Genomic DNA, 12,213 nt, shown 5'->3' with positions numbered 1-12,213 from the left:
AACTTAAAATAATATTTAGTTTATTTCTAAAGATGTGCCAACTTTTCACTGGGATACGTGTAATCGTTTTATATTCCCAAACGTAAACATTTTGTGTTATGTGATGTTATACACACACACTTTACTTTCTATTTTCATTAAATAGTCTGCTAAGTTCTTCCGCTTGGAAAAAATGTACATACAGATAAAATTTTCAACTCGTGCGCCTATAAAAACACTAACGATTATAACTACATAGTACTAGATGAACACAACAGATTATAGCTAGGGACCATCTGTAGCTATCTAAAACGTTTTCATTTCAATTTATTCATATGCTACGCAGCAGAATCCTACAATCTAATAGTACTGAGCGGCTTTGATTGACTTTCACGATACAAAAACGTGAATCAAATAATGATTTAAACTTCTCTCGACTATTTCTCAAATCGTTTTTACGGCTTTTAATAACCCCTAATTCGAGCACCGTCATCAATCATGGCCAAAGCGTTAAACTGTCCATTTGAACGCATCGACTCCCGGCCACGTGGACATCGTTATTCAATTAGTTTCCATAGCACGAATATGGTTTCTTTGTTTTCCCTTTTCTGGCTGGGGCTAATTACACCCGCTAACGCTATGATTGATCCAAGTTTTTGCCTTCGCTCACTTTTGATCGGTCACGAGACTCGAGACTCTTCTACAGAACATATCTCCTCGACTCGGAGTCAAATTTGTGTCAGTGGCTCGTAGCACCGGTTCGTAAGATATTGGTTTCTTGTTTTGCCTTGTGTGAAAACTGATTCGCGTTAATACTTATTTAAATCGCATTTTTCGCCGGGCGGTCATTTCATAAGGTCAACGTTCCGCGGCCGTTTAGTTTTTGGTTTTATTTACACCGACATCAGCCAAAAAGCGAGCCAGCAAGCAAGTGTTACTGATTTTTCGCGTTTATTTATATCTTCAGTATAAACAAATACAATAAATTAACACGCGCGAATTTTTTTTTGTCTGCGAAGGAAGCACCTTTGTTTACGCGATCAATATTACGTCAACTTCCTCAAATGTCAGGTTTCAGATAAAATTTTTACATTATCTATTGCTTAAGTGATCAATGTTTTGACAATGATGACGTATGGATGTGAAAATTGGACGTTGAACGCCAAAGTGTTACACAAAGCCCAATGCACGTATGGAACGTTGTATGATCGGCATAACGTGGATAAATAGGAAACGGAATACGTGGGTGAGAAGTATGATAACGGTAATGGATATAGTTGAGAGAGTGAAGAGATATAAATAACAATGGACGGGTCACGTAGCTAAGAGAACGGACGAAAGCTGGATAAAAAAAGTGCTGGAGTGGTACCCGAGAGAATGTGAAAGGGCGAAAGGAAGGCCGCAAAAAAGATGGGTGGATGAAATTAGAAAAATACGTAGGGTGAGATGGACGAGAGTTGCGTAAAACAAAGAATTGAAGCATGTTAGAGAGGCCCTCATCCAGCAATGGATGTTGAATGGTTGGAAATGATGATGATGATATTGTATATGGATGTTTCCACTTGTTTAGTTCCGTTTTGTGAATTTGGTTAATTGGGACCAAATTTTACGAACAACTTCTCATAGCTGTCTTTGAGATTTTTATTTTTCAATAACTTCAAAAGCGTCACACAGATTATAAAGTAGCGTATCATATTAAAATAACACATTAATGTAATCCGAAACAATCATTTTTATATTCCAAAATACTAAATAGATACTGCATATACGGTTTTTTTTTTAAATAATTTTAGTCGCAGCGCATTTGTATCGCTCATGCGCCATTTGCTGCATATGATAATTATATTGTGAAATTTATAAGTACGAGGGATGTGCCATAATTAAGCTTCGGCGCAACCCTGTGCACCTTTGTTCATTTTTATGGTGAACCTTTTTTTATGCTCTCTAGCTTTGTAGTTTAAAATAATTAAAATAGCCTCAAAACTCCCATTTTTTGTTCCAAAAGCACGCTCCACCGCTGAAGACTAGTCATAATCAGAGATAGGCAGCCGATGATGCTTTATGCACAAAAAACGGTTCACTATTGTCAACCATTTTAGTGATCTCTTGCTTTGTAGGTAATGTAGAGATCTTTTGTTATTTTATGGCGGCATCTTCGGACGCCGAAGTCTGGTCATAATATGTCTACGCCAACGACTCACCCTTGAGTCGCGCATTAATTCTCTTATACGCCAACGCCTCACGGTTTGATTTTTGGTACAATATTTGGCGTTTTAAGTACTATCTTTGGACGAACTTGGTTACAAAAATAAATTTTATTTGAGTTTTTAAGCATTTTACAATATGTTCAACTAATTAAAAAAATTGCTGGCGTTTAGGTAAAAATCAAATATTTTGCGAGCAGCAGCTACTGGTTTAGTAAGTCAGGTTTTTAGGTGAATATTTTTTACTTTCAAAATCACCTTTTGAAAATCACGCATCAGTCTTTTGATTGATTGTGGAACGAATGAATGTAAACCACAGAAAATTATGATATATTTATTTCAGTCACGTATTGTCATTGTGACAAATATTTATGACTCGTTTTGATGACAATTATTCGATGTCCCGCTAGCGCCCCTTTCGACTGGCTATCCATCACTTTATACGTCACTTGTTTAAGTTTATGAAGTATACGCTCTGACTGACTTAATTGGGTTAACTGCTACACGATTGATAGCGTGGTTGGTTTTGTATTAAGTGTGTGGCGAAAATTTGTTGTAAAAATACGATAACAGTAAAATACGGACTCATAATGCATGATAACCCTGCAGGTTAAGGGTTATATTTCCAAGCACCTCTATTTCGGTACACGTCTTTTACATAGGAATTTATACGACGTTCTAATGAGAAGGGATTGCGGGTGCTAGTGTGTGTGCGTTATTTATGGTTCGAAAAAATTAAATGCACATTTTGAATTCCACGTGCGGACGATCGATTGTCTCAATTTAATCCCATTCTAAATCTTCTATTCTTTGAAACCAAAAATAATTTTAGTTTTTTTTCCAAAGTTAAGTATCTCGTTCGGTTGCCCATCTTTCCCATTTAACACGTTGCCGACCGCGGTTCACTTTTTTATGCCTATTTTATGATCCTTTTTCCGTCGTAAATAATTCCTAGGCGGGCTCTTTAATCACGCAGCATCCCCCCTTTTATGATCATCGTATATACTTCTAAATAGCTTTACATTTCGCACTTGTTAGATTAATATTGCCTTAGTTGGGTAAGTCGAGCGCCGTATTTAAGCAAACGATCAACTTGATGACCTAATGTTTAACCAGAGTAAACGAATAATTATACCCAGTGACGTAATCGTTTCAGTGTACAATGCATATGTTAGAGTAAAAGCGTCAATTAACCCTTTTAAACGAAAACATAAAATAGTGTGGATAGAACACCAATAAACATGTTTCAATAGAAAAAACTCAATATAAAATAGTATTAACAGTGGGAAAAAATACCAAGTGAAAATACGTACTTTTGATTTGAACTGGACGCCTACTTGGAGACATTTTAAAGCTGAAAAGTACTACAAATGAAAGATAAAATACCCGACTATAGATTTCAATATTCATTTTGAACAGGAAATTGACAGATTTTGAGACATCGACCGAACAACACCAAGATATAGAAAAATCGCGTGATTTAAAAAACATATATCTCCGAATCTCGAGCCAATCAACATTTTTTATTACCAGATTCGTGTTTACTGGGCATAGATCTATAAGAAAAGTCATATCTCGTCTCTGAACCATTTTTCGTGTCGAACAGTGTTATTAGATAAATCTTACAACGCTAGATTTCACAGATATTCTATATATACATATGTATGTAGATTACTAGACAAGGTATATACTGACAAGGTGTACACTGGCTAGTAAATTAATGCACTTGCCACTGTGCACCAGTGAAATGAAACGAATTAAATTTGAGTGGTCTGACAGCTGATCAAAGTGTGACAGATATGTATGCTGGTTTATGCCCAAGAATGGAACTGATTGTATTCAAATAACCAATTAATTGTCGAATTGAAACGAAATAGACAATAATTATCAAGCTTTACAACTACATCCGTATTACCTATGATTTGAGGTTAGGATAGGTTTATTTAGATTAGAAATAAATATTAAATTAATTCATTAAGAATATGTTAATGAATTTATTTAATAATTCTTTCAGTTTTTTCGCATTCTCTCAGTTTTTAGTTTAATCCGTCATAGGCCGACTATATGACTGTTACGAATGTTAACTTGTTATTTCTTTCGTAAACGTTTACTATGTATGGATAGAAATTATATGAATTTACTAGTAAACGTGTTCATTAATTCTCCCGTGTGCACGGTTACTAGATGATTTTGACGATGCATACACATACTAGACAATGTATACATCAGCAAGGTTTACACTCTTACTGTAACACATATGTACATACATACACACAAGTTCATACGAATTCCAAGGAATTTCCAGCTATTGATTTCGGAGTAACTTTTGCCTCGAAGATATTTTATTACACAGGTCTTTAAATATATCATCATTGGAGTTCGAATTCTTCGGACGTTTACGATTTTCCGAGTTAAATTTTAACCGAGTGGAAAAAGTGGAAATTTGGACAAGTTCCAAACAACATGGTAACGCTCTAGATAGCTTATCATCTATCTGCGCAAGTTCCAAACAAAATTCCGCGCGAATAAAACGTAATTTTGGTGATTTATTAGTTCCCACAATCCCTTCTGCTCTGTCCTCCGTGTAATATTACGTTTTCATTAAAAAAATTCCCATGCCGTACGAGGAATCGCTGGGAAAGTGTACACTTTGCACCATATTGCTATCGATCCAATGAATGTGTGCATGTGCAAAGTAACTGCAAAACACTTGCGGAAGGTCATCATATAAATAAAGTCGATAAAAGGGCAGACGAAGAGGCGGGAGTAGAAATGGGTCATCCTGCATTACTTATTTTACAATTGATCCCTGACATAGTTGAATTTAAACGCTGCTCACTGGATGTATACATTAATACAACTGGCATCCGATTGAAACGGGAGCTGCTCTGGAGTATTTGTACATTGCTGCAACTCAATTACTCTGAGAAAACGAGCACATATTCAGAAATACCATTTTAAACGTATTCTATCTGGTTTTGCTGGAATGCAGCGACAAGCGCATACCGACTTTATTAGCCGCAAAATATGTTAGATTTCTCTTTTTAGTTGTTTTAAGGTACCAAATCATCTTTGGCCGTGTTTTAGAATTCCATACATATGTACATATTTGCTTTTGGGCTCTGGAAGCAACCAACAGAATAGACTAGTGGTTTGCATATAATGCTTTGAACAGAGTGGTCACGGGTTCAAATCCAACTGGTTTCTGCTGGCCAGACCTTGGATTTGTGACTCCAGGTCCGTCGTTTCTATGTACTTTGTATAATACTAGTAATATTTGTATCAAATGTACAATGTTTCTGACCAGGACGCGCATTGGGGTTACCTGCTAGGCCTTCCTGGTATAAATTAAAGATAAAATAAAATAAAATACCCCTGACCGGTTATCGTGAGTCGACACCAAAAAATGCATTGTATTAATCTGTAGTATTTCATATCGAAAAATACATGTACGTTAACCCTAAAATAAATTTAGATATTGAAAATGTTGGACACCACCAATATTCAATATGTCAATAATTTTAAGCAGTTCGTGTAGGTATAGCTTCTCTCCAACTATGTACCTAAGTCCTTACCTATTGTACCAGGTATTTTCAATCACTGTGTTATCGGATTTAACGGATTAAATTATGTCCTCTTTGTATATTTCCATTTGTTGCAGTGAAAGAGTATCTTACTAGGAAGTAATTATCCTAAGCACTGCAATGCGCACATGCACTAGCACTATTAAAGTAAATTATCGCTCTCGCGTCCTGTTTCTATCTCCATGTTATGTCATTGTATCGCTTTTGTCTGCAGTACAATCTTTCTGCTCTCTTTATTCTTGTATCGCTGCATACAAATAAAAGTGTATGCACTGCCGACTCATATTCTTCTGGGTGTATCATTTTTCTATCCATAAATGAATTCATTCAACTCGAGTGCTTGCAACTGAAGTGCATTCCTGAGTTTGTGGGTATGTTGGGCAATCCGCAATAACCCATTAATTTTTATTCCTCGAAAAAGCTTTCCTCTTTTATTTGGCCTTCTTTTGCTTTCTTTAAAACCGAACAAGCTTTTAAGTCACTCTCGTGAGAGAGAGAGAGGGTCGACCAAAAATAAAGTTAACGGCCTGTCAAAAAGCAAACACGGACTGTTGAAAAATTTCCAAAGACATCAAGCACGCGGTTGAAAATAAAGGACTAGGGAAGATAAATAAGTGAAAGGCGATTTTGGGGAGGACGTTTGTGTTGTGTAACGCGTTCGCTGGTAATGCCCATCAACACCTTTGCCTTTGTAAGGTGAAATGGACCATTCTAACCGAGCTCATTAGACATCCAACACTTCAAAATAGTAATCAACACCTCATTTTAACGATCGTGATCAAATGCTCGCTGTAAAACTTGAATGTCGGTCCTCCTTTATGATTCTAATTAACCCAAAATTCCAAAACTGAGTTCTAAGCACATTCTAAGGTACCTACCTACTCACTAAAATGGGATTCTCCTTGCCAACGTGATCGGTGGCCAACTAAGGTCGGCACGCATTGTCGTGCTCATTTGTATTCCTCTGGAGATTAAGGAGCGAAACTGGTCATGAATACAAATTTAGGTCCACCCAGCCGAGTCCCTCACGAAACGACCCACTTTAAATGGCCATATTTACTCTCATATCGCACGTATTTGATAAACGATAAAAGCTCTCAAGAAGGGTCTTGTCAGACTTATAGTCCTTTGCTAGCAATTCGAATTACGCAGTATAATTGACCTACTATTATACACTATCTACATACATGTATATGTACATATTATAATTATGTATGCCCCTAGAATTTTCGACTATTTTTCACCGAATAAAAAGTTCCATTTGAAAGCCATGTTAACAAATTTAGATGTAATTTGAAAATATATAATACTCTTCACTTACTTTTTTTTAATATGTTGGTTGTCAAAACTCTAGTTACAAATACATAGATCACTACTAACAAATCTCGTTTAGTATCAACAATAAAAAAAAACGATTCCGCAATTTAATTTAGAGCAATGATGAAACCATAATCATTTTCCTACTAACGATTAGTTTTTAAATCAATTCCCTTACTAAAAAGTGAAAACCAGATTTTAAATGTGCCGTTTTTGGTTAAAACCGGTATCGCAATATTTTTTATATTACGTTGTAGCTGTCTAGTATAAAAATAACCAGTTTTTTGATTACATTATGTATATTATCGACGTCACAGTTTACGAATAGGTCAATTCAATAACCCAAAAAATGCATCGGCTTAGTAACGGACGCTATTTTTGAGGTTAGCAACTGTTTGCGTTTTAAAATAGATTTATTTTTACGCTGGAAACTATTGTACTATTATAATATTTAGTGCTAATTTTCAATATTGTTTATAGGCATTTACATATATATGTACATACATATCTATGTACATATGTAGGTACTCCTATTAGTTTTGGGATTTTATTACAGTGTGCTTATTTGTTTAAACATTTCATATTTTTATACATGTATAATGTAAAAGTTGATCGAACACTTTCGACCGGTTTATCCCCGATAAATGTGAACTTAAGGGCAATCACCTGTACGAGGTATACATAGGTATATACTTGTGCGAGTGAAAAAAATGTACCTACTTTTCTACCCATGAATCTTGTATCATTTTTTTTATTATTTATTTCTTGGGTACTTGATTCGTAACAGGGGTGTGTCGGCCGCGTGTTAAGGAGAACCCTTTTTATTAAATTGAATGAGTCACCAATTTGTGAAGCAAAAATATAAGTACATATGTAAATGTTGTACGCAACTAAACCATTGAACTTGTTTTAGACCGTGTTTTACAGAGAAATGTAATATTAATAGAAGTGGCTTCAGGTGTTATATTGTTGTCAAGTGACATTCTGTCCACGGACAGATCTAAATAATTTTAGCATCAGTCGTATTTGACGCATGGTGCTCGACATATGTCCGATAAAAACTTCTCTGTTTGTTTATATTACTCGCAAGATGGGCAAGCATCGGTAAAAATTGCACAATACGTTCAAAAACACACAATAAACAACATGGGATACATTTTTATAAGTAAATTGATCCGTTTTATTCCGTGCGATGTAGCGTATTTATTGAGACGTGCCGCGTAAAATTGACAACAATTATTTATTCATAAGGGGCCCCTCTATTCTTATTACATCTCTCTGGTGTTTTATATTTATTTGTAACTAAAACTCGAGATATAACAATTTATGTAAAATATGACTATTCCAAAAACCTTTTCGGTTTAAGTTAGGATACCATGAAAAATTATACCAATTTGGAGGTTTTAAATTGAAAACTGTGGATTTGCATTTCAGAAAAAAAATACAAACATTCAACTTAATATACATTAGTAGATTTTGAAACCTCTGTATCATTTGAGTAGCAGTTGTTTGTTATGACTGGATAATACATTATATGATGATGCAGCATGTAAACGAGAATTGATTTATTTTTTGTGCAGATATGACGAATGGTTTGAATTACATGTGATGTTTTTCAACTTGCTTCAATTCGCTGTCTAAATATATATTTCTATTAAATTGTTTCAGAATGTGGTGGACAATTACTGGCAACTTTGGCAACATCCTTCCTATTGATTGGACCAAGTCCTTTTCGCGAAAAATGCACATGCCGACATTAAATTTGGGAGAAAGAAAGGTTAAAATCAATCATTATTTCCTTATTTATAAACGTTCGTCTTCAATTACTCAATTTTGGTTATATTTCAGGGCGGGCAGACTCCGGAAGATGATTTACTTAGCTCAGAAGATGAAGCTGTGGCAAGTGATTTAGATATGCATGCACTAATTCTAGGAGGTCTTCACCAAGATCACGAGTGTCCTGTAAAAACTGCTGATGAGGTAATCTTTTGTTATAATTTAATAGTATGTGGCTAATAATTATTTGAATGTAGACATTACAGCTTTATTTTTATTTTAGGTTATTCAGGAAATTGATGATATGATGCAAGAATCGTCACCTGGATCAGAAGATGATATTATCGAACATAATGAAGCTTTAGAAAAAGGAAAAGAAGTTCTTAGTTCTCCTCTTTATGAAGACAGTTAGTACATTTGTGTAAAATAAATTATATTTAATATCAATGCATAAAATATATTAATGTAAATTTATTTTTAGAATTGAAGACATTAACCTTATCTCAATTGAATGAACTTTACTTAGAATTGGAAGTCCTTATTAGGGAGTTTTCAGAAACACTTATATCGGAATTGGCACTTCGGGATGAATTAGAATATGAAAAAGAATTAAAAAACACATTTATATCCTTGCTATTAGCTGTACAAAATAAACGTAGACAATATCATGTTGAGAAGAAACGTAATTCTAAAAATGGCAATATGAATCCAGTTAAAATGACGCCAAATTTAGGCAACGAACCAAAGGTATGTACTTTTAAAAGCTTTTATTTCAATTAAATGCATCTGAAGTATGATAATTATTTAAAAATTGTTTTTATTATTAATAATAATTGTATTAATTTCAGTACTTGACTACAGTAATACCATATCATTTGGACAGTGGACCACCGGACAATCAAGCTCTTCAAGTTCTCATAAAAAGTATGATTATTATCATATATCATTTTTAAATCATTTAAATTATTACAAAATTAAAATTTGTATGTTTTCTTTCAGTTTTAAAGGCAATAAATGAAGATAGTCCCACAGTTCCAACGCTCCTGACAGATTATATACTTAAAGTTTTATGTCCCACATAAACTATCTGAGAAATTCTACATATATACAAACACATATTCACATTACACATTTTCACAATCATCATTGACTATATTGACATCACACTTTTTAGAATATGTACATTGGAAATATGGAATTTAAAACTTTTACATGAATTGTTAGTTCTTTTCATCTTTTATATTATAAATGAAAATGTTTTATTATAATGATTTTTGTCATATTCATTTGTAACATTTACTGCGTATATTACTGATTATGGATAAGAAATTGTGATTGAAATAGTATTGCTCATTTAAAACAGCACAAGTGCGAATTTATATAGATTGCACTTATTGAGGTATGCTAGGTTTATATTATAAGTGTAATTCTAAACTAGAACACATTACATACCTCGTGTATTATTTCGAAGCATCATTTCATTCGCAACATAAAAATTAACTTATACATACATTGATATACATATAGAGATGTGTCAAAATCATATGGAAAGTGAATTTATATATGAGAGTGTACCTGGACGAGAAAGCGTAGGCATGTTAGAAAACATATTTTTTATAACTATAACTTGGATATAAACTTAATAATCTTCAAAATTATCCATTATGATGTTTTTACTTGTACTTTTATTCTGCATAATTGCTATTTGTATGTATGATTTGCGAATTTTTTTTTATATAAATACTGCCAAACGTTTATTTTGTGATGTGAATGTTCTCGTAAGTTATGTGAACTAGCATTGAATTAATTTCTTTGAAAACTATTGTAAATTATGATTTAGATTTTAAGTTTTTATTTAGTTGTAAATTATTCAAAATGTGATGTTAATTATTAATTTGCGTTTAATAATGTAATATTGTATATAATTAAGTCTTAAATATGTATGCTTCTAATTGATATTTTAGATAATTTTGATCATGAAGAATGTCTTGCAAATTGCAAATGAAAATTACATTAATAACCGGTCAAGTGGACTATTTTCTATATATTTAACCTAAATTTATTTACTAAGAACAAGACACGCTTTTAAAATTAGATGACTATACCTTTCAAACTGAATTTATATGTGTCATACCTACACATTTGGTTCTAAATACCATGTGTATCATCAGCTACATGTGATTGTGCGATATTCATAATTGATAATTATAGATTAATTATAATAGTGCTAATAATGGGGCTGCTGCATTTTTTTTATTTTATAAAAAAGAGAATGTGAATACAAGGTATAAGAAATACATTTTATGTGCATCTAGTCTTTACATAGGATTCTTGAAATGTTATTTAGTATGTGTATTATAATTACGTATTTATTGGGATTATGCTGTGAGATATTTTGCTATGGATATTTATTTTTAATGTCAAATTATTATTTAATCACAATTCTCTTGTGTATTTGAGCTCAATATTACTTTTGATTTGTTTTTTCATAAAAATTTACGATATTAATTGTTAATGTCAAAGCATGCGCCTTTTGTGCTATGTGTGTTTGTGGATAAATAAGTATGCTTTTTAACAAAATTAATAAACAACTAGCACGTTGAAATATTAATTTTCTATAATATGTATGTGAAAGTCTTTCTAATAAATAAAAAAATGATTTCATTTTGTGTATGAACGTGTGTGAGTAATTAATTGAATATATTTTTTGTACAAATTTGCAAAATATGAAACTTATTATTTTTAATACCAAATATTTCGCAATTTCCTTAAACGTACAATGTATCAAGTAAACTTGTGTAAAATATATCATTGAATCACTAATCAATGCCTTGGGTGAGTTTATTAGCACTGGCTCTCGAATATTTTGACTCTTGCCTATTTAGTTTTTTAAATGTTATGATAGTTAAGGTAAAGACGCACTATTCCTCATGATATGGCAGATTATATGTTCATATTATAATAATACAAAAATGAAATAATTATGTATATGTAATATATTTATGAAATGCAAAATATCTGTATAAATATATTGCTTCAAAAAAAGGTATGAATTTTATTTTTAATATATCCTCCATTTAGTTTTAAGTTGTTTATTTATTTAATTAAAGTATTAAGAACAAAAAAATATATATTTTTCAACTTTACTATAAAATCAGTGAACAATTAAATTAATTTTGATTTTCATTAAATTGTAGAAATAATTTATACGACTGACTTTCTTTTGATTGATTATTATTATGATTTTAACCTGTGCCTGACAAGGAAGGCGAAAACTTAAAATATGGCTCAAATTTCAAATAAATTGAAAACAATTAACCAATCAAAAAATATTGGTGTAATTTAAAATGCTA

The 12,213-nt window shown here is 32.6% G+C and overlaps 1 protein-coding gene across 1 annotated transcript in view; it reads left to right on the top strand.

Annotated features, from left to right (window-relative positions):
* The window catches only part of Unc-76 (fasciculation and elongation protein Unc-76), a 29,804-nt gene extending 19,785 nt beyond the window's left edge, over positions 1-10,019 (top strand). The window contains 7 exon segments of the mRNA XM_077431285.1: positions 8,753-8,907; positions 8,910-9,064; positions 9,144-9,267; positions 9,342-9,557; positions 9,594-9,607; positions 9,709-9,784; positions 9,860-10,019. Coding sequence (XP_077287411.1) covers positions 8,753-8,907; positions 8,910-9,064; positions 9,144-9,267; positions 9,342-9,557; positions 9,594-9,607; positions 9,709-9,784; positions 9,860-9,942 — 823 coding nt within the window. The 3' untranslated portion in view covers positions 9,943-10,019.
* Positions 10,020-12,213: the final 2,194 nt, after the last annotated feature.

The sequence above is a fragment of the Arctopsyche grandis genome, chromosome 5, assembly GCF_051622035.1.
Source record: "Arctopsyche grandis isolate Sample6627 chromosome 5, ASM5162203v2, whole genome shotgun sequence".
NCBI lineage: Eukaryota > Metazoa > Arthropoda > Insecta > Trichoptera > Hydropsychidae > Arctopsyche > Arctopsyche grandis.
The sequence above is the reverse complement of the archived record's forward strand: the minus strand, read 5'-3'. Positions and strand labels throughout refer to the sequence as shown.